At 44.9% G+C, this 24,032-nt stretch overlaps 1 protein-coding gene across 1 annotated transcript in view; it reads left to right on the top strand.

Moving 5' to 3' along the window:
- The first annotated feature begins 1,095 nt into the window (after window positions 1-1,095).
- The window catches only part of AMN (amnion associated transmembrane protein), a 78,612-nt gene continuing 55,675 nt past the window's right edge, over window positions 1,096-24,032 (top strand). The window contains exons 1-3 of the mRNA XM_056850684.1: window positions 1,096-1,138; window positions 6,238-6,356; window positions 6,440-6,484. Coding sequence (XP_056706662.1) covers window positions 1,096-1,138; window positions 6,238-6,356; window positions 6,440-6,484 — 207 coding nt within the window. The remainder of the gene's footprint in view (window positions 1,139-6,237; window positions 6,357-6,439; window positions 6,485-24,032) is intronic.

Here is a 24,032-nt window from a genome sequence, read left to right as displayed (position 1 = left end):
GGTTTTTATTTGCTGACTTTATCCACCACTTAAGGAAGAATCAAATCAGCTTTCAATCACCTTTCCTTCCCCTCCCCACAACAGACACCCTGTGAGGTAGGTGGGGCCGAGAGAGCTCTAAGGGAGCTGTGACTAGCCCAGGGTCACCCAGCTGGCTTCATGTGTAGGAGTGGGGAAACCAGCCCGGTTCTCCAGATCAGAGTCCACCAGTCCTAACTACTGCTCTTAACCACTACACCACGCTGAAGAAGGTGGTCCTTAAACTATGCTGGCTCCAAGCAATATAGGGCTTTAAAGTTAATACCAGCACCTTGAATTGAGGCCAGAAACAAACTGGGAGCCAGTGTAGATGGAACAAGACTGGAATGGTAATGTTCCTTAAACCCATTCCAGTCAAGACTGTTGCCGTTTGTTGCTGGTGCCATCAAATTGCACTTAATAATCTCCTTAATCTGGAAATCTGTATGATATAACTATTGAGAAGAGAGCCCCGTGGCGCAGAGTGGTAAGCTGCAGTACTGCAGTCAAAAGCCCTGCTCACGACCTGAGTTCGATCCCGACGGAAGTCGGTTGCAGGTAGCCGGCTCAAGGTTGACTCAGCCTTCCATCCTTCCGAGGTCAGCGAAATGAGTACCCGGCTTGCTGGGGGTAAAGTGTAGATGACTGGGGAAGGCAATGGCAAACCACCCTGTAAACATAGTCTACCTAGGAAACGTTGTGATGTGACGTCACCCCATGGGTCAGTAATGACCCAGTGCTTGCACAGGGGACTACCTTTACCTTTAACTATTGAGAATTCTTTGACCCCAACTTTCTTGGGTATCCCATGTAAAGGGAAAACGGTTACACTGCGGGGGTAGTGTAAGACCCTCTGCCAGTCTTGGGTAGTGTAAGACCCTCTGCCCCGGCATATTCCTGTCATTGCCTCCCTCAAGAGCCAGCGCTTGGTGTCCCAGCCTTATTAAACTGCCTTGCAATGAACTTTGTTGCTTTGCACAGTCCCCTGCAAATTCCCAAGTGTCATGCGATACTGCACAGTCCAAAGTTCATCGGGAGACCAAGGAAAGGCAAAGTGCAATATCTGTAGGCTGCAAAATGAAGACTCCGCTTCTCCTCTTCTTTTTCTTACATCTCCTTGGTAAGTAAAATCGCATTGAGGCATATCTGGGGCAATTATTTGTCCCTTTCATCGCGAATAATATTCAATAGAGCTATGGACTCGGGCGTTCATGACTTATTTAAAATGCAGGAAAGAAAACTCATTTCCAGATGGACAAAGAGAAGACAATGGAGCGATGGTATGGATATACCGTGTGCCGTTCCTCTGCAGCTTGGATTTTCTTTTCGGTTCCTTCTCGTGTCCTTCCTTTCCCGTTCCCCCCTTTCCTCACCCCCGCCACAATGTAAAGCCTGAAGCTATGCACTCAGAGCCGACTTCTGTTGAATATGCATGACTATTTAACATTCAAAGACCATGATTCCGTAGTGGGAGGACTGATTAAAGCAGAATGGGGGATATTTATAGAAATGTATAAGCTGCATTAAGGCAGCAGTGCTACGGCTGCCCTCTTGAAACCTGCAAATATAATAATGATGATGATGAAAAAAGATGACATAATAAAAAGTAACACTTAAGGTTCATAACAGGTTAAAATTAAGCTGCAGGCAAAGAAAGAGCCTCATATAAGTTAAAACCACTCCAGCAGAGGACGCGGCAATATTATATTGCAATATGCAATTTTGGTTCCGTTCTATAAAATAGAATGGTAACTTTGCCACAAGAAGGAATACAGTGCAATCAAATGAAATACATATTTTCCTGGCAGAATATATTATTATTAATAATTATTAATATATAACGCATTTATACACTCACACACCCCACACACAGTGTTCTGTTATGCCTCTTTTCTTTATAACAGCCTTATAAGCCGGATCAGCATGATTATTCCCATTTTGGTGTTGGAGGACTGAGAGAATAGTGGCTTGTCTAACACCCCTTCATGAGTCTGTGTATAAGCTGTGATTTGAACCCAGAACTTCCTGGGTGGCTCATAATTCCAGCTTTTACACTGAACTGCCTGCACTTTTCATTGTCTTAATGTTTTGGGAATTTGTAATGGACATCTAAGGGAATAATGGAAGTGAGCCTAAGCAGTTCTATTCAGAAGCAAGTACTGTTTTATTCAGCAGGTCATATTCCCAGGAAAGTGTTCTTAGGATTGCATTCAGAAAACCCTTATGTCACACACTTTCCAGACTGCAATTGAAACACCTGTGCCCAGTCTGAATATCTTGGGTGGAAGAGGCAAGACTCATAACTTGTTCTTCCGTTATGTTGAGAGGTATATATAACAGCCCTATTACTAGGGTTGCCAGGTCCCTCTTTGCCACCGGCGGGAGGTTTTTGGGGTGGTGTCTGAGGAGGGCGGGGTTTGGGGAGGGAGTTCAATGCCATAGAGTCCAGTGGCCAAAGCGGCCATTTCCCCCAGGTGAACTGATCTTTATCGGCTGGAGATCAGTTGTAATAGCAGGAGATCTCCAGCTGTTACCTGGAGGCTGGCAACCCTACCTATTATCATTAAGTAGGGTGGATCTTACTCCAGGTATCACCTAATGAGGAATTCCAGGGAAGTAGTCAGTTACCACTTTGGTTGTTCCTGCTTTTCAGTTGCTAGGACTGCCAACCTCCAGAATTATACCCAATCCCCAGACTACAGAGATCAGTTGCCCTGGAAAAAATTGGTGGGCTCTTTGGCATCACATGCCTGCTGAGCTCCTTCACTTCCCCAAACTCCACACTCCCCTGGTTCCACCTCCAAATCTCCAGGAATTTCACAACCTGGAGTTGGCAACCTGAGGCTGCCCTGTTTGTACTGAGGTGGCCAAACTATGTCATTTGAAATGGCAGTAGGTGGTGTGCATGACTAAATACTCCTCCAAAGAAAAATAGCCCATCCCTAGCTCCCTAACATGGAAAACTAGATGTCAGGTAAAAGGGTTCTCCTCAAGTCTTCTCCCTGACACAATTTTTTAAACAATATATTTTTGGTATGGAGGAACATCCCATTAGGTGAAGCCTAGAGTTCCCAACCTCCAGGTACTAGCTGGAGATCTCCTGCTATTATAACTTATCTCCAGCCGATAGAGATCAGTTCCCCTGAAGAAAATGGCCGCTTTGGCAATTGGACTCTATGGCATTGAAGTCCCTCCCCAAACCCCACCCTCCTCAGGCTCCACTCCAAAAACCTCCCGCTGGAGGTGAAGAGGGATTTGGGAATCCTAGTGAAGCCCCATGGTTGTCAACAGTGGTGAGAGATAAGCTCAAAAGGAGAAGAAGGAGAAGAAGAAGAGTGGGTTTTTACATGCCAATTTTCTGTATCTTTTAAGGAGAATCAAACTGGCTTACAATCTCCTTCCCTTCCTCTCCCCACAACAGACACCTTGTGAGGTAGGTGAGGCTGAGAGAGCTCTAAGAGAGACCTGTGTCTAGCCCGTGGTCACCCAGCTGGCTTCATGTGTTGGAGTGGGGAAACCAACCCGGTTCACCAGATTAGAGTCCCCCGCTCACGTGGAGGACTGGGGAAACCCTCCTCCAAAGAAAGAGCCAGGTTTACAACTATCTTGCTTATCAACTAACAGTCTGTTCTTCTTTCTTTGTTGTTTACCTTGATTGTGTAGTATGTCAGTGCTCAGCACCAATCTCTGTTCTCCAGGGATTCCTTGCACACAGCTAATTGCATATCATGAAACTGAAGATATCCCCTCTTAACCACTATCTTCTCTAATGAGCAAATGGCAAAAATTTCTTAATTAACGAAAAACATACACAAGCCTTCCTTGTCGAAAACTATACTTAAAACTGTTGAGGGTGGGGAGGGAATAAAATTATTCTCTAAGAATTGCTTTGATTTTACAGAATTTACACTGTGCAATAGATTCTCTTTATATTGGATACACACAAATTGCCTAAAGCCCAGAGGTAGGAATGAAGCCAATTAAATATCTACTATGGCTGGCCCAGGGCATTGTGCCACCAGAGAACGGTCTTATTAAAAACCATGCTATGTTATTCAAAACCACCCTTCAGCTTTGTGGCGACTTGCAATGCAGCCCCAAGTAGAGTAAGAGTTACACCCTCTAAGCCCATTGACTTCAACAGACGTAGAATGATGTAACTCTGCTTAGGATCTCACTGTCAATCACTGGCAGTGGGTGCTATGGAATATACAGTCATGGGGCAGATTAGATCAGCCATTCAAATAGTCACCTTGTAGGCTGGTAGGAGGTTTGAAAGTAGTTTGTGGGTTTTGGAAGGAACCCTATTCTTTTTCGTTTGGAATGTTCCCTGGCAGAGGTGTTCAGCAATTTCTGCAAATAAATAGTAATAGAGGATACTTTGCTGTGAGATGAACAAGGTTAGGAAGGGGCCTGGAATTTTTTTAAAGCTCCATGCAGTAATTGGAGAGAGGGAGAGAGAGAGAGAGAGAGAGAGAGAGAGAGAGAGAGAGAGAGAGAGAGAGAGAGAGAGAGAGAGAGAGAGAGAGAGAGAGAGAGAGAGAGAGAGAGAGAGAGCAGAATACCATCAAAAAACTGAATTTTCTGTTTTTGGTCAAAAACTTCTATTTGCTGTCTATGGATGCGGAGTGGCATCTCTTTCTTGCTCTCTCTGCTGAAATCTTTACCAAAAGCCACTATGGCCTTTTACACATGGCTGTTTCCCTCATGGTCACCTCTCAGACGCCTTCGGGTCTTTGTTTTGATTATACATGCCATTTCTGACCATCAGAGGTCCCCTCGCTAGCCCCCTAAGTTTCCCTGCGTTTTGCCCACGTTTTCAAATTCGAGATAAAATAGGTCCCTGAAAACGCGGGGGAAATGCAGGGCGAGAGTGAGGTGACCTCTGACAGTCGGAAACTCTCAAAACATACTCAAAACAAAGACCCAAAGACATCAGAGGAGTGACTGCGAGTGAAACAGCCATGCATAAAAGACCCATGACTGTCAAACCATTAAGGTTCCTGGGGCTGAGTTGTTGGTTTCCAGCAACCAAGCAGCACGTTTCATGGCTAATGGGCAGAGGTGATCTGCAAACCTGGTGACTGACCATGGTGACAGCTGTCTTTTGAAGTGGCAGAAATCAAATCTGTCTTATTTCCCCAAGGTGGAGAGTCCCTGCCCCATTCCTTGAAAACTTCATTTTCATGTTTGCCAGATGGTGGTGGAAAGTGTGGGGCTGCAGCTCAATGGAAGAGCTTCTGTTTTGCATGCAGAATGACCCAGTTTGAATCCCCGGCACCTCCAGTTAAAAAGGGCCAAGCAGTAGGTGATGTGAAAGACCTCCTCCTGAGACTCTGGAGAACCGTTGCTAGTCTGAGTAGACAATATAGTCCTTGAAGTAGCATTTTTGGGAACATGTGACAATACCTGGAATGTATAAGAACATAAGAAAGGCCGTGCTGGATCAGATCAAGGCCCATCAAGTCCAGCAGTCTGTTCACACAGTGGCCAACCAGGTGTCTCTAGGAAGCCACTAACAAGACGACTGCAGCAGCACCATCCTGCCTGTGTTCCACCGCACCCAAAATAATAGGCATGCTCCTCTGATACCAGAGAGAATAGGTATGCAGCATGACTAGTATCCATTCTAACTAACAGCCATGAATACCCCTCTCCTCCATGAATATGTCCACTCCCCTCTTAAAGCCCTCCAAGCTGGCAGCCATCACCACATCCTGGGGCAGGGAGTTCCACAATTTAACTATGCGTTGTGTGAAAAAATACTTCCTTTTATCTGTTTTGAATCTCTCACCCTCCAGCTTTAGCAGATGACCCCATGTTCTAGTATTATGGGAGAGGGAGAAAATAGACTGCTAGATTTTTTTGAGTGGGCTAGTCCAGTCTGTTGGAGAGGCTGCCTTAACATAATTCAGTAACTGGAGATAGTTTTGGGGGGTAGCTGTGTTAGTCTTCAGTAGACAAGCTAGATTTGAGTCCAGTAGCACCTTAGAAACCAACAAGATATTGGGGAGGATGAGCCTCTGAGAGTCAAAGCTCTGACGAAGTGAGCTTTGACTCTTGAAATCTTATACCCCCCCCCCCAAAAATCTTGTTGATCTTTACGGTGCTACTGGATTTGAATGTCTATCACTGAGAATCTGGCACAGTGTTTTGCTGAGAGTTAGATCATCCTAAATTATTGACATTATATTCTGTATTTCTTTGTCTTTTTGGTAGGGCCTTCAGGAGCTGTGTATAAACAATGGATCCCAAACACTAATTTTGAAAACGCTTCCAACTGGGATCAAGGCCGAGTCCCTTGTACCAACGATGTGGTTGTTTTTGGGAGCAGCGAGGTATTTAACTTGGGGGTGGACAACACATTTCCTGCAGTCATTCTTTTTAGCCCCTGGTAGAATGTGCTCTTTGGTTTTTTCAGGTGGTTTCAGTCTTCGTTCAGTCACCCCACTCCTTGACAGACATGGTAAGCAGATGCAACATTGCCAGAGCTGTAAGAGATACAGTAAAGGGTTGTATTAAATTGATTTTGACTGTGCTGCCATAGTTCTAGAGATCCATCTTCTTGTTCCTAATTCTTTTGTGTATACTGCAGGGTGTTCTTGTGGTGGGTTTTGTACAGAAATCAAAGCAAAGCAAAATGAGATCCCCAACCTTAGAGACGAATAGTCTTGAAATTTGTTCTTCGAAGGAGGACCGTCATGGAAAGAGTACTTGTGAACATGTACCCTATATAACATGACTGGCTAGACCAAGCTGCAGTTCTAAGCTGGGAGAGACATTTTTACAATTTGTAAGCAATTCAAGAGGCACGATTAAATTCTAAGGAAGTTTATTGAAAACTTCTGTCTCTCAAGGGTTTCCAACATTTGTCGGTCTGTTAAGGTCTGTTATGCATGGCATGGAGAGAGTGGACAGGGAGAAGGTTTTCTCCCTCTCTCATAATACTAGAACGTGGGGTCATCTGCTGAACCTGGAGGGTGAGTGATTCAGAGCTGATAAAGGTATTTCTTCACACAACACATAGTTCAATTGTGGAACTCCCTGCCCCATGATGTGGTGATGGCTGCCAACTTGGAAGGCTTTAAGAAGGGAGTGGACATGTTCATGGAGGAGTGGGCTATCCATGGCTACTAGTCAAAATGGATACTAGTCATGATGCGTACCTCTTCTCTCCAGGATCAGAGGAGCACACCCATTATATTAGGTGCTGTGGAGCACAGGCAGGACGGTGCTGCTGAAGTCGTCTTGTTTGTGGGCTTCCTAGAGGCACCTGGTTGGCCACTATGTGAACAGACTGCTGGACTTGATGGACCTTGGTCTGATCCAGCATGGCCTCAGTTTCTTATGTTCTTATGAGTAGAAAAACAACACAAAGGGAAAGCGTTAAATAGCCCCCACTGTGTCGGTCTCCCTCTTAAAATCACTGCCTCAGTAGGCGCTTCCTTGTTTTAAGGGGGGAAAAAATCAGTGGGAAAAGAATGACCCTCAGCAACAAAGATATTTAAACCATTTTTTTAAATGCCCCCCCCCCCCGGTCATCTGAATAAATGCGCGAGTCTGACAGTATCCCTATTGCCACCTTTTCTTGCCTCTGATTCCAATCTGCAGCCTCTGTTAAGAAACTCGAGGCGTCCAGCCTCCACGCGCTAACTGGCTGAGCAGAGCTCTCTCCTGTGTTCTGTGGGGAGCAATTTTATACTCTCGAAACAGCCGGGCTACGTGACTGTGTGGGTTCCCCCCCCCCACCCGCATCAGCTTCCCGCTTCAGCTCTGTTTTCTAGTCAATGCAGTTCTGCTACACCCAAGTGCCTGAGCAGAGAGCATCTCGTAAGGATGGGTTTGTGCTCCGAGATGACCCTGCCCATTCAATAGCATCAATTTCAGCTCTCATGCTCGGGTTTTCTTAGGGCATTTAATACTGTAGCTAGGATACTCAGATGGAACAAAGCTTTTTTTTTTTGGAAGCAAATGGTGTTGTCGCAAACAATGATCTTGTCAAAATATCAGTCTTTTGATGTGTTTCTCTCCCCCTTCCTCTGCAAACCACATTCATTCTGGGAAACGGCAGCCGAGGTTGCCACGGTGATTTGATTTCTCAGCCATTGAGTTACCAACCATTAAATAGCTGTATTCAAAACTGTTTATATTCTGTATCTGCATTGCACACAGAGCCAAGGCAGAATACCACATGCTGACAATTTAAAGTTTCTCTTTCCAATTTTGCAAAACAAGTGTCTACAGTGATTCCCCAATATGGCATGAATGGTAGGGTTGCCAACTCTGGGTTCAGAATAGGGTTGCCAACCTCCAGGAGGTGGCTGGCTATTTCCTTGGATTACAACTGATCTCCAGGCGACTGAGATCAGTTCACCTGGAGAAAATGGCCGTGTTGGTGTTGGGTATTAGAGAGCGAGCTTTGTTACATGTCAGACAGTTAAAGGGTTAATATTGTAACTGACCATTTGGTCAGTGTAGTGGCCATTGCAGTCGTGCCCCGAGGGTCACGTATACAACTACTTTGCATGTTCAACTGCTTTCGATTTCTTTGTTAGAAGAGAAAGTAGTTGATCACTTTTCTGCTTGCTTGACTGCTGAACAGGCAGGATGGAGAGAGGCTCTCCTTTTGCTAAGGGTGCCTACTCGTAAGTAAGCTTAGTGCCTTGCCAAAGGCTTTTGGCAAGTATAGGAAACATAGAATGTAGACAGATATTATTTGTTTTGTATCCCAGTGACTTTTTCCCTACCCTGAGTTAGAGTAAAGATTGTTTTACTTCAAGACAAATGCGTCTTGCCTCTTTTGTGCGTGTGTGTGATCTCAATTCTCATAGTTCAAGAGGAACGATCCATTCCCTCTGATTTGGTAGCAGATAAATTAAAGATCGGGGTTCCCTTTACAGGAACTGGGGCCCCGATCCCCCAATAAGTGGTAGCTGAGTACGCTTGGTTTTTATTTTGGCTATTGAGATAGGATCACACCGCACTCCTTTTTTTTTGCTTTTGGGATCTTCACTGGAGACGAAAGGATTTACAAACGCCCAGAGGGAATTTTCCTGTGACGGAGCCTGCAGCCTGGTCTGCAAAGGACGGCAGGAAACTTAACCCCGCGCGCCGCGCTTGGATCCTGTAAGGAAGAAAGCAGCCCTGAGCCGCTGGAATGAACAACGACAAGGGAAGTATGAATTCAAAACAACCCCAATCCGTTTCTGTCCCCCATATCACCCAAGCCTCCTTTCCAGTATGGAAGAGAATGGTGGAAAATGCTTTAACAGCAATTGGGGTGAATCACGTTTTGAATGAAGACCCGCCAGCTGACACAGATAGAGAAGCCCTAAAGAAATTTAAGATTGCAGATGCCCAGGCAATGAATTTGATTGCCAATGCGATTAATCCGGAAGAAACTGCAATAATTTTGAATAATAATACCAGCAGAAAAATGCTGAATGCACTCAATGAGAAATTTGGAACTGTGTCAAAAACCCAGAAAATGATTTTAAAAACTAGACTGTATGCAAATAAAATGTCTGGAGATATGACCCTCTTGCAACACCTTAAGAAAATGCAAGATATGGAATCAGAGTTGAAGGCTGTAGGAGGGGAAATCGGTGAAGAAGAGTTTCTTGTACTATTTCTGGGAAGTTTGCATTTTAAATATAACGCTGAAAAAAGGAATCTTTTGGGTAGAGAGGACTTAACCCTTACTAAGCTGGTGACTGCACTTAAACAGTTTGAAGCAGACAGGAGCCAAGAGAGGGAATTGTCTCGTGGAGTGTCTGTACTGCGTGTAAATGACAAATTCACAATCAGATGCTTCTTGTGTGGAAGGCATGGTCACCGATCGTTTCAATGTGAGAGACGTGAAACAAAGGGAGAAATTCCCCCCCCCTCTCGCCGGGAAGAAAAGCCCGCCAAATCCTCACAAAGGGAGAGGGATGGAAATGGGAGGCAACAGCCCCAATCGTCCACAAGAGGGAGCCCAAGTACAAGCCAAAGGAAGCCCAGATGGCACAGTCACCCAAAGGCTTATCTAGTCTCGAATACAGCTTCAACCAAAGATTATTTAAAGCGTGTAAATACATTTGTTCTGGACAGTGGTGCAGATGTACATGTGTCTGGCTTGAGATCAGCTTTTGACTTTCTAGAGCCTTGTGATGAAACATTAGTTATGGCTTGTGGAGAAAGATTTCTATGCACTCAGAAAGGAGAAGTTTCTATTGCAATTCAAAGCTATTGTGGAAATGTAATGCATTTGACCTTACAAGACGTATTCCTAATGCCTAATTCAGATGAAAATTTATTGTCCGTGAATAAATTAGTGGATGCAGACTTTGAAGTGTCTATAACAAAAGACAAATGTCGCTTATTTGATTCTAAAGGGAGAGAATACCCAGTGCTATTAGTAGGCTCACACTATTGCCTGGAGAATGTTGCAAGTCAATTGGAGGAATATGCTTGTAGTGATTTTGAGAGCAATGTTGATTCTGATGAAAGTGATTTTGATGGAAATGAAGATAATGTTGAGGAAGAATCAAAATGCCTAGTTGCTTTTAATAAAGGATTGGCAGAGCAGAAGGCTGCAGATTGTAACCACAAGGACTGTTTGTACCAATGGCACGTGAAACTAGCTCATAAAAACTTTAAGTCAGTGAAGCAACTGCTGATTGATTGTGGAATGCCAGTTAAGGAATGCTTTAAGGACAAAGAACGTTGTGAAGTGTGTCTCAGAGGAAAGGGAACAGCGCCTAAGCACGTGCAGAGGCCAAGCAGTGTTAAGGCAGAGATTTTGGAAGAAGTGCACTCAGACTTGATTGGCCCACTCAAGGCTTCAGCAGGAGGGGCAAAATATGTTCTGCATTTCATAGACAGCGCCTCAAGATTTGCATATGTGTATTTGTTGAAATCAAAGACTGAAGTAGCTGAAAAGTTTAAAGCTTATGTTGCCCTGATGAAGAATAAACATGACAGAGGTATACAGTTATTGTTCACTGACAATGGAAGTGAGTACCTTAATAAAGAAATGAAAGAAATTCTTGAATCTGAAGGAATAGAGCATGCAACCTCAGTTGCATATACCCCTAGGAACAATGGGTTGTCAGAAAGGTTTAACAGAACTCTGATGGAAAGTGCAAGATGTTTAATGCTACAGGCAGGCTTGCCTTACCCCTGCTGGGGAGAATGTGTAAATACAGCAGCTTACCTTTACAACAGGACAATTTCAAGTGCTATCAACATGACTCCATATGAAAGATGGAATGGCAGGAAGCCTAGTCTGAAACACTTGAAAGCATTTGGATCTCGTGTGTTTGCATACATTCCAAAGGAGAAAAGGGGAAAAATGGATCCTACTACAGAACTTGGAATTCTTGTGGGATACCATCCTTTCTCAAAAGGATACAGGATAATGGACATTAAGACTTACAATTTACAAATATTGAATGCAGTATATATAGATGAAAGAAATGTTATTAATAATCAACAAATTAATAACTTTGATGATCCAGAGGTTTGTGAAGAGGAAACCATAGAGATTCCATTTACAGCATGGGATTGCAATCCACCTGCTCCTGCGGAACAGCAAGAGACTGCAGATTCAAAAGGGGTTGATCCCGGTGCTGATGGAACAGCGGAACCCTCTCAGACCTTAAGGAGATCTACAAGGACTACAAAAGGAATACCAGCAGAGAAACTGAGTCTTTTCACTAGAATTGACAGCCACGTGGAACCCTCAAGTTGGGACGAACTGCAAAAGTTGTCCGATGGGGAGCGGTCGAGATGGCTGAAGGCAATTCAAGAAGAATTAGACTCACTGCAGAAGAATAATACCTGGAAACTAACCAAACTCCCACCAAACAAAAGGACTGTGGGATGTAGATGGGTGTTCAAGGTCAAGAAAAATTCTGATGGAACTGTTGACAAATACAAAGCAAGACTAGTTGCAAAAGGATTTACCCAGAAGTATGGAACTGACTACACAGAAACCTACGCACCTGTGATTAGTCACACGGCTATAAGGACTTTGCTGAGCATAGCCGCCTCCAGGAATAAAGTGGTACTGCAACTCGACGTCAAAACAGCTTTCCTGAATGGAGACTTATCAGAAGAAATATACATGGAACTTCCACCAGGATTAAAGGACTGTGATACTAAAAATCAAGTTTGTAAACTTGAAAAGACTTTGTATGGGCTCAAACAGTCAGCTAGAGCATGGAACCACAAACTAACCTCATTATTGAAAGCTCAAGGCTTTGAACAAGGAAATATAGAGAAATGCTTATTCAGAAGGAAGAAGGATGATGGATGGGACTTTGTTTTGGCCTTTGCAGACGATCTTCTGATTTGTTCTGACACTGAAGAAGCTGCAAAAGAAATTGCAAACAAACTGAATGAATCAGTAGAAGTGAAACTACTTGGAGAAGTAAAGAACTATCTTGGAATGGAGATTGAAAGAAACCAAGACAATGGATTTTCAATCAATCAAAGGAGCAAGATACTGGAATTTCTACAATTCATGAATATGAAGGAGTGCAAGACCAAGAACACTCCACTTGACCCTTCATACATGGATCTAGACGGAGGTGAACTATTGCCTAACAATCACAAATACAGAGAAGCTATTGGAAAACTTCTATACTTGAGCAACGTTAGTAGACCGGATATAAGTGCAGCAGTTGGAATCCTAAGTAGAAGGACCAGCACACCTGCAGAACATGATTGGAATGCAATCAAACACCTCACACAATACTTAAAGAAAACTATTGATTTGAAGTTGAAGATAACTCCAAATACTGAGCTGAAACTGATAGGATACATGGACGCTAGTCTGGGTGGTACTAGAACAGACAGCAAATCTACAAGTGGATATCTGTTCTACTTTGGAGAAAACCTGATCTCCTGGACCAGCCAGAAACAGCAAGTTGTGTCAACATCTTCAACTGAAGCAGAATGCATAGCAGCCAAGTGTGCATGTACGGAGCTGGAAGAGATAATTGAACTGCTACGCGACTTTGGATTAGATGAACTGACACCTGCTACAATGTTTGAGGACAATCAATCGTGTATAGCACTACTGAATGGCGAGAACTCTAAGAAAGGGAAGAGACTTCTTCGACTCAAAATGGACTCAGTAAAGGACAAACAAGAAAGAGGTCTCGTAGTAGTGAAGTACTGTGAAAGTAAAGAGATGGTGGCCGACATCCTGACGAAGCCACTGCCTAGACAACAGTTTGAATACTTACGTGATGCATTGTGTTTATATGTCTGAATGTAACTAAACCTCGAAAAGGGGATTGTTGGGTATTAGAGAGCGAGCTTTGTTACATGTCAGACAGTTAAAGGGTTAATATTGTAACTGACCATTTGGTCAGTGTAGTGGCCATTGCAGTCGTGCCCCGAGGGTCACGTATACAACTACTTTGCATGTTCAACTGCTTTCGATTTCTTTGTTAGAAGAGAAAGTAGTTGATCACTTTTCTGCTTGCTTGACTGCTGAACAGGCAGGATGGAGAGAGGCTCTCCTTTTGCTAAGGGTGCCTACTCGTAAGTAAGCTTAGTGCCTTGCCAAAGGCTTTTGGCAAGTATAGGAAACATAGAATGTAGACAGATATTATTTGTTTTGTATCCCAGTGACTTTTTCCCTACCCTGAGTTAGAGTAAAGATTGTTTTACTTCAAGACAAATGCGTCTTGCCTCTTTTGTGCGTGTGTGTGATCTCAATTCTCATAGTTCAAGAGGAACGATCCATTCCCTCTGATTTGGTAGCAGATAAATTAAAGATCGGGGTTCCCTTTACAGGAACTGGGGCCCCGATCCCCCAATAGTTGGCAATTGGACTCTATGGCATTCAAGTCCCTCCCCTCCCCAAACCCCGCTCACCTCAGGCTCCATCCCAAAAACCTCCCGCCGGTGGCGAAGAGGGACTTGGCAACCCTAGTGAAGCCCTATGGTTGTCACCAGTGGTACAAGCCAGACATGGGTTTTCTGCCTGAGTGAGAGATTAGCTCAAAAGGAGAAGAAGAAGAAGAGTGGGTTTTTATATGCCAATTTTCTCTACATTTTAAGGAGAATCAAACTGGCTTACAATCTCCTTCCTCTCCCCACGCCTTTTGAGGTAGGTGAGGTGAGGCTGAGAAAGTTCAGAGAGAGCTGTGACTAGCCCTAGGTCACCCAGCTGGCTTCATGTGTAGGAGTGGGGAAACCAACCTGGTTCACCAGATTAGAGTCCACCGCTCATGTGGAGGAGGGGGGAAACCCTCCTCCAAAGAAAGAACCATGCTTATACAGTAACAATCTTGCTTATCAACTTGCAGTCTATTCTTCTTTTGTTTTCTTTGTTGGTTCCGCCCCAAAAATCTCCAGGTATTTCCCAACCCGGAGCTGGCAACCCTATAGCATTATATTCCACTGAAGTCCCTCCTGTCCCTAAGCCCTCCTCAGGCTCCACCATCAAAATCTCCAGCTATTTCCCTACACAGAGCTGGCAACCCTAGTTCAGAGGTTCCTGGAGATTTGAGGGAGGACCCTGGGGATGGAAGGGATCTTCGCCGGTATAATGCCATAGCATCCTCCCTCCAAAACAGCCATTTTCTTCAGAGGAGCTGATTGCTGGAGTCTGGAGGTCAGTCTTAATTCTGGACGGTCTCCAGGCGGCAACTGGAAGTTGGCAACCATAGTGCATGAGCACCATTTTGCTTGCCATAGAATCCACCCTCCAAAGCAGTCATTTTCTCTAGGGGAACTTACCTTGGTCATCTGGACACCTATTATAATAGCGGGAGATCTCCAGGAGTTACCTGGAGGTTGGCAACCCTACCTGGCTCCCACTTACTTCTTCCCCCAAGTGTATCTTCCTCAAAGAAAAGAGCCAGTCCTGACTTTTCCCTACTTCACTGGAGCAGGAGGTCCTTTAGAGGAGGATGCATCAGCTTTGTGTCTGCAGGGAGCACCTTTTCAAAACAGCTGCCTCTACTATAGAGAGAGGCTTAGTTTGGAATTTCACAACATTGTGTGAAACCTACCAGCATTTTTTGACAGCAGTTTTATTATCGGTCACTAGGGTTGCCAACCTCTGGGTACTAGCTGGCGATCTCCTGCTATTACAACTGATCTCCACCTGACAGAGATCAGTTCACCTTTGGCAATTGGCCTGTATGGCATTGAAGTCCCTCCCCTCCCCAAACCCCACCTTCCTCAGGCTTTGCTCCCAAAACCTCCCACTGGTGGTGAAGAGTGACCTGGCAACCCTAGTTGCCAACCTCCAGGTGGTGGCTGGAGATCTACTGGGATTAAAACTGGTCTCCAGGCAACAGAGATCAGTTCATTTGGATGAAATGGATTTTTGGAAGGTGGACTCTATGGCATTATACCTCATTGAAGTCCCTCCCCAAACCCCGCCCTCCTCAGGCTCCACTCCCAAACTCTCCAGAATTACCTATGCACCAGGTAATTCAACAAAACATTTGCCCTGTTCCTAGCAGACACATCACCAATTACCTGAGTATTGCCTGGGTAAGCAGGAAGCCACATTTTATGTAAAAATAATGCCCTTCCCAAGCAAACGAGTCTGCCATGTGATTCATGCAAAGGCTTTGGAAAGACAGATCTATCAGCATTGGCCTCTTCGGTGGTAAAATTTGTGTCACTCTGCTGAAGGGCATGTCCCTGTCACGTATCTGCTGAGTCATTCTTTCTGTCCTCCCTCTGCTCTCCAGACTGCCAGATGCTAGAATAAAAGCCGTATTCTCTGTGGATTATTTACAAGCCCCGAATACGTGACCGCTCCATGGATTAACAGAGAGTGGGCACAACCTTTAGGAGTTTTGCTGGAATTGCTTCTGATCTAGGGTTGACAACCTCCAGGTGGTGGCTGGAGATCTCCTGGGATTATAACTGATCTCCAGGCGACAGAGATCGGTTCACCTGGAGAAAATAGCAGCTTTGGAAGGTGGACTGTATGGCATTATACCTCATTGAAGTCCCTTCCCTCCCAAACCCTGCCCTCCTCAGGTTCCGCCCCTAAAATCTCCAGGTATTTCCCAACCAGGAGCTGGTAACCCTATTAATAGATGATACCATGGATTGAACCTTGGACCTTTTGCAAGCAAAGCAGAGCCACAGCCCCCCCCCCCCCGATTCTGTGCTTAGGAATCCTCCAACATTGTGTGTTGTGTGTGTTAAATTGCTGGCTCGTGAACACAGAACCCACGTATGGAGGATGCATCTGTATGTATGCTCCCTCCCTGTGGCAGACAACATATGGAAAGCAACATAGTCATGGGGAGGAGGGTTGCCAGCTCCTGGAAGGGAAATACTGGGAGATTTTTGGGGAGGAGCCTGAGGAGGGTGGGGTTTGGGGAGGGGAGGGACTTCAGTGATGTATAATCCCATCAAGTCCACCTTCCAAAGCAGCCATTTTCTCCAGGTGAATTGATGTCTGTTGCCCAGAGATCATTGGTAATAGTGGGAGATCTCCAGCCACTACCTGGAGGTTGGAAGCCCTAATGGGGAGGGAGCATATGCGTAGACTGTTCTTCTTTCAGGTGGTCACACAGTGCAGACGAATGAGTGATCATGTGGAGGCAGGGGGGAAGCTAGTGCTCTTCTGTCTGCTGCCCCTCCCTGTGTGTTTGGTCAACATGTGGAGGAGTCACATGCAGAGGGCTACTGTAATTAATAAATGGATTTGGGGCTGGTTTTGATTAGTTACTATCCAAACCAGGGTTCCCAACCTCCAGGTACTACCTGGAGATCTCCTGCTATTACAACTGATCGCCAGCCGATAGAGATCAGTTCACCTGGAGAAAATGGCCACGTTGGCAATTGGACTCTATGGAATTGAAGTCCCTCCCCAAACCCCGCCCTCCTCAGGCTCCGCCCCAAAAACCTCCCGCTGGTGGTGAAGAGGGACCTGGCAACCCTAATCTAAACGTATATTTCTAGTTTCTTTAGTGGAATTTGTGTGTGAGAGTGGTGGATCTACTATGAAACTAATGAAGCTTAAGCTTCAAGGCCCCTGATCCCAGACAGGCCGTGAAGCAACTTTTTTTTTTAATGAGTGAATTTTTCAACAGAATTGATGGAGTTTTTAAAAGTGTTTGTTATTAAAATTAGGATATTTTAGTGATAGAATCATAAGCCAATAGGTTGAAGTACTTAATATGGACCTTAAAATTTGCTCTAATACCTATTTCACATGGTCTCTAAATGTCCCTGTAATTGGTCAAATTTCAAAATTTTCTCGGGGGCTTGCAGTGCCCGAACCCCCAATTTAGCTGTGTGGGCTTGCTGAGCTTGCCAGAATCTATTCATAGCCTACATTTTGGCAGCTGGATCCTCGAATCCTTTGTTGGCGCACAGCTTAATAGTTCTATAGCTCAGCCCTTAGGCTAGAGCTAATCGAAATCATAAAAAGACATCTGAATTCTCAATTCAGGCTGCACTAGTCTCGCTTGTGCATTTAAACACCAAAAATCAGATGTTCACCTCTTTATCCTATCGAGCCCCCTCTGATGACCTTCTACCTCTCGATTCGAGAATGAACCAATACATTGCCATACAACAGCCCCACTGAAGAAGATAACAGTGGTTACCCAGACCTTGTTGCTGGTGGGAAGGGGCTCACTGTATGGTCCATTTTCCAGGACTCCACCCCAGGACCCTGTTCTCCGCCATTTAGGCCTCGAGGTCCTTGCAAGGACAGCAAGGCCCTTTGGACCGTGTTGGACATTGCCCTATTGTTGCTGGTTGCGAAGGGGCCCCCATAACAGTTCAAGCTTCAGGGCCCCAAAAATGTAGGTCTGCCACTGGTGGGTGTGTTGCTTTTATTTTTGGCATAAAGCATCACCTGCCCTGACTACGTTTTGGGTGTTTCTGTGAAACAGCACCTGCCTGTCAACTACTTTTATTTTAATGAACAAGTGGGCTTGCCTCGGGATTCATGGATCTCGCAGCTTGACTTGTGGGTAACCAACTCTGACAATTTTTTTTTAAAAAAAAAAAACCCTTATCGATGGTGATGTAATATTGTGTGACAAGACCGTGCGCTGATGAGATCTAAATGAGAAATGTATCTGCTTAGTTGTCCAGTGCATACATTTTTGCATTTAAGCACATCTCCAAGCTTGCTGACTGTCATTCTCCCATGTACATGGTGCTAAGCATAGCTGTTTGCTTTTGCGAGCTTTTGGGAAGTATGCAATGGCTCCTAAGGACACAGCCCACATGGACACCTGAAGTTACCTCATATTGAAGAAGAAGAGGAGTTGGTTTTTATATGCCAACTTTCTCTACCACTTAAGGGAGGCTCAAACCAGCTTACAATCACCTTCCCTTCCCCTCCCCACAACAGACACTCTGTGAGGTAGGTGGGGCTGAGAGAGTGTTCCTTACCCAAGGTCACCCAGCTGGCTTTGTGTGTAGGAGTGGGGAAACAAATCCAGTTCACCAGATTAGCGCCCGCTGCTTATGCGGAGGAGTGGGGAATCAAACCCAGATCAGACTCCACCGCTCCAAACCACTGCTCTTCACCACTACACCACGCTGGCTCTCCACTGAGTCACATGTCATTGGTCTATCAAGTTTTATCTTGTCTCTTCTGACTGGCAGCCACTCACTAGGTCTCAGGCAGAGGTCTTTCACATCATCTATTATCTGGAGATGACAGAGATTGAACCTGGGACCTTCTGCAAGCAAAACAGATGCACCACCCTTGAGCCACTCCACTCTGAGCACTGGTCTGGTTGATAGCCCAACAGAGAATTGCCATGTCCCAGTTAGGGTTGCCAACCTCCAGGTACTAGCTGGAGATCTCCTGCTATTACAACTGATCTCCAGCCAATAGAGATCAGTTCACCTGGAGAAAATAGCCGCTTTGGCAATTGGACTCTATGGCATTGAAGTCCCTTCCCTCCTCAGGCTCCGCCCCAAAAACCTCCCACCGGTGGCGAAGAGAGATCTGGTAACCCTAGCCCCAGTTAACAGTTATGGCAACCATTGGGGGATCATGGGAGAATTCAGTGTCTGCTGGACAGGATTTACATGGGGAATTATGCAGTGGCAGTGGCAGGAAGAAACAGATGCCCGTTGTTAGTATAATTTCTAGATTATCTTTAAACCCTTTGAGAGCTCCTTGCTTGTACTGGGACAGTTAAAGCATCTAGGGTTGCCAACCTTTAGGAGTTTTGCTGGAATTGCTTCTGATCTAGGGTTGACAACCTCCAGGTGGTGGCTGGAGATCTCCTGGGATTATAACTGATCTCCAGGCGACAGAGATCGGTTCACCTGGAGAAAATGGCAGCTTTGGAAGGTGGACTGTATGGCATTATACCTCATTGAAGTCCCTTCCCTCCCAAACCCTTCCCTCCTCAGGCTCTGCCCCTAAAATCTCCAGGTATTTCCCAACCAGGAGCTAGTAACCCTATTAATAGACGATACCATGGATTGAACCTGGGACCTTTTGCAAGCAAGGCAGAGCCCAGATTCTGTGCTTAGGTATCCTCCAACATTGTGTGTTGTGTGTGTTAAGTGCCATCAAGTTGCTTCCGACTTATGGCGATCCTATGAATCAATGTCCTCCAAAATGGTGTATCCTTAACAGCCTTGCTCAGGTCTTGCAAATTGAGGGCCGTGGCTTCCTTCATAGAGTCAATCCATCTCCTGTTGGGTATTCCTCTTTTCCTGCTGCCTTCAACTTTTCCTAGCATGATTGTTTTTTCCAGTGACTCTTCTCATAATGTGACCAAAGTACAATAGCTTCAGCTTAGTCATTTTAGCTTCTAATGTCAATTCAGGCTTGATTTGATCTAGAACCCGCTGATTTGTTTTTTGGGCGGTCCGTGGTATCCGTAACACCACATTTCAAAGGGATCTACTTTCTTCCTGTCAACTTTCTGATAGGAAAATGGGAATTCTTAGGGTTGCCAACCTCCAGGTGGTCGCTGGAGATCTCCTGCTATTACAATTGATCTCCAGCCAATGGAGATGAGTTCACCTGGAGAAAATGGCCACTTTGGAAATTTTGGACTCAATGGCATTAAAGTCTCTCCCCTCCCCAAACCCTGGCCTCCTCAGGCTCCACCCCAAAAATCTCCAGGTATTTCCCAACCGGAGCTGGCAACCCTAGGAATCTCCCAACATTGCCTTGGATAAACGTAAAGGATTTCCATTACACATTTTTTTAAAGTACTTTGCAAGTCTGCATCATGTCTAGATCTTTTCCTCCTCTCCAGCAGCACAAGGGACTGAGCTGTGTGGTTCAGGGAAGGATGAAAGAAAATGGGTCAGGGGAAGAGGGTCAGCCGTTCTTCAGCTAGCACAGCTTGGAGTCTCTTTTGGCCCGCTTCCTAATGTTGTGCTCTTTTTGTTAATGTGCGAAGGAGCACAAATGTGTCTGTTCAGATTGCCACCATAAATTTACGTGCCATAATTTATTCACGCTACTTAAACTGCTAATTACTTGGATGTTTTAATAAGACAACATGCTGAGTTTAACTGGTCTATAAATGTCCGCATGAGGAATTCTGTGCATCTGTGTGTATAAGATTCAAATGCACTGAATTTTAGCAGGAGGAAGGAGATGTACAAGTAATTTTTTTTTTGTAAATATGAATGTTGACTGAATTTTAAAGCTAAACTGCCTCCTTTTCAGGAGAATTCACTTTGAAAGGAATGCATATTTTTGGTAAGTTGTAATAAATGAGAGACTGGCAAAATTAGCAAAGGAGGGGCATTTCTTCCCCCAATTCTGGTCTTTCTTTCTTACCCTTTGGCTTCATTTCCTTTCTCCCACTCTTTGCCCTCACCAATCTTCATGCCTGCCTACTCCTCTACCCTCCACTGACCATCTTTCAGTTTTGTAGTGGAATAAATTATTATCAAAATGTCATGAGACTCATTCATGATATCCCGTCTGCCGTTTTAGGTTAGCTAGGCAACCAGAGATCTCAACAGTGTTTTGTCTGCTGTTGCCTGGAAAATACAAAATGGCTGCCAAAATACTATGAGGTTGTCTTGTGAGATCTTAGCACTTACATTATTTTGTGTTTATTTTCTCCCCTCCTCTTTTTTTGTTTTTAAAAAGCTCATCCAGCTTTGTAGAGAATCCCCCCTTTCTGTACATAGTCCCACTGTGTTATTGTGTGAATTTTTTGATCCGCACTCTGATTCCAAGTTCAGAATTCGATATCATGCTGACGCCCACACAAGGCATCATTTCTGCCCTATCTGGCACCATAGAGGACATGAATAAATCATGGCTTGTGCTCCATTTTCAAAACAACTTGGCTTGTGTATCTAGTGTGTTGGAATCCTCTGCTTCCTAGTCAGATGTGGAGATGCATTACCTCCCTGAGGCAGCCAGGGTAGATTGGATGCATTGCTTTTGCATCTGCCTGGGCTGCTGCAGCCTCCTAAAGCTCTCCAAATCACCAAGTGAACACAGCTTTTGTGTGCTATTTAAATCTAATCCAACCTCTCTGTTTAAAATGGCCCATCCTTGGGGGATTTTTCCCCCATTCATAAGGCATCTGTGCATAGTAATGCACCACATAAGATTGGTAACCTGAATCTGTGTTGTGCATTTCTCTGTACCATTGACTGACATGATGGATGGGGAGAGAGACAGTGTCATTGTCCATGGTTTTAAAGAAAAGCAGTTCATGAGAGGGAGGGCATCTTGGCCATCTTCTGGGCATGGAGTAGGGGTCACTGGCGGTGTGGGTGGGGAGGTAGTTGTGAATTTCCTGCATTGTGCAGGGGGTTGGACTAGATGACCCTAGTGGTACCTTCCGACTCTATGATTCTATGATTCTATGAACTAAGCCACTGTATATGGTTTTCATGTTGGGCTTAATAATGTATATTATCCTCCCAAGATAGGATTGGCAACCACCTAGGGAAAAATAAATGGCCTGTCCAGGGTTTTTCTTCTTCTTCCTGACCAGTTGCCAGGAAAGAAGAGAACAAGGCCATTTTTCTCCCTTACACTGAAAAAATATTTGTGTCTGTATTCAGAATGTGTTGCCACGGATGAACTTGGGGCGTCTCTGCTGGCCTCAGAGTTCCCTGGTGTAAAAAAGAAAAGAATTAATCATGAAAAATAGGGAGTACTCGCATGCGTGCCTAGAATTCTCTCATTGAACTTTGTGCTTATTTTTGGGGACTCGGTGCAACCCAGAGGTATAAAAGGAGTGACAAAGGTTGCTAGGCTCTAGTCAACATCTGATTTAAAAATTCTGACCTGGGTGTAGTCAGTGGTGAGATCAGGTTTACAAGTTCTGGCATTGTTAAATCAAAATCGAAACCAAAAGTGTGTTCAGACATAAGAACGTAAGAAGAGCCTTGCTGGATCAGAGCAGCGGCCCATCTAGTCCAGCATCCTGTCTCACACAGTGGCCAATCACTTCCTGTGAAGGGCCAACAGCAGGGCATAGAGGCCAAGACCTTCTCCTGATGTTGCCTCCTGGCACTGGCATTCAGAGGTTTACTGCCTCTGAATATGGAGGTTCTTTTGAGTCACCATGGCTAGTAGACCATCCTCCATGAATCTGTCTCATCCCCTTTAAAGCCTGTGGCCCCCACTATATCCTCTGGCAGAGAATCCCACATTTTAATCACTCGTTGAGTAAAGAAGGATTGCCTTTTGTCCCTCCTGAATCTCCTGCCCATCAACTTAATTGGATGCCCTTCAGTTCCAGTATTCTGGGAGAGGGAGAATAAGCCTTTGCCAACTCCTGATTTATTTCTATAATTTTATTAAAAGGTAATTGGGATAAAGCCTACAGAAGAGGCAGCATGACAGACAGGTAGCCAGCGGTAGGGCTGCCAGCTCCAGGTTGGGAAATACCCGGAGATTTTAGGGGGCGGAGCCTGAGGAGGGCAGGGTTTGGTGAGGGGAGGGACTTCAATGCCATAGAGTCCAATTGCCAAAGTGGCCATTTCCTTCAGGGAAACTGATCTCTGTCGCCTGGTGATCAGTTGTAATAGCAGATCTCCAGCCACCACCTGGAGGTTGGCAATCCTGCCAGTGGGGTATAACACACTGGTCTTTAATCTTTTCAGAAAGGCGCCCACTGAGCATAGGACTCAGTAAGCTGCAAGCATGTGAGAGGACATCCCCTGACATCATAGTCACGTGACATGGAGGGGACTGAGCTTAAAAAGGAGGGTGAGACAGATTCATGGGGGGAGAGGTCCATCAACGGCGACTAGCCATGGGGAATGAAGTAAACCTCTCAACACGACTGCTTGGAAGTAGCATCAAGAGAGGTCCTCGGCCTCTCGGCCCTGTTTGTTGTTTGGTCCTGGTGGACTAGAAGGACCACGGTCTGATCCAGCCAGCTCTTCTTATGAGGTATGACCTCACCAGCACCAAGGACAGGAACACAGTAGGACAGTGGAAGCACAAACTAAGCAGCAGCAGGTATCCTGTAGTGAGGAACAAATCAAGGGTTATTTTCCTCTGTAAGGTCGTTTATGCATGGGTATTTTCTTTCACGTTCGCCCCCAGTCTGAGTTGGTTGTTCCTTGGAGTTATGCATGAGTTTTCCCTCCATTAGAGATGACCTCATTCCCAGCATACAAACAAGGATAAAAGAACATGAAAGATACTGCAGACTTGGCCAACCTGAGAAATCAGCAGTGGCTGAACATGGACTGACACAAACAGGACACAGGGTCTTATTCCAAGACACTGAAAGACTGGACAATTCTACCAACTATTTTGTCAGATTGCACAGAGAAGCCATTGACATTCATAAACATCAGTACAACTTTAACAGAAAAGAGGAGAGTTTAAGAATGAATAAGGCTTGGCTTCCTGTTCTAAAAAACCTCCAGACTAACAAAGACTACAGTCCACAATAGCCATGCAGATTAGCTTTGGATTTCACACATTAACAGATCACTTCAGGATACAATGGTTCCATTTTAACATACCACACCCTCATTAGCACATTATCTTGATACTTACAGGACAATGGTTAGCACATTACCTTTGATACTTTTTGCAGGACAATGATTCA

Source organism: Euleptes europaea, chromosome 6, assembly GCF_029931775.1.
Source record: "Euleptes europaea isolate rEulEur1 chromosome 6, rEulEur1.hap1, whole genome shotgun sequence".
In the NCBI taxonomy this organism is placed as follows: Eukaryota; Metazoa; Chordata; class Lepidosauria; order Squamata; family Sphaerodactylidae; genus Euleptes; species Euleptes europaea.
Note: the sequence above shows the minus strand (reverse complement) of the source record. Positions and strands in the feature narration are given on the sequence as shown.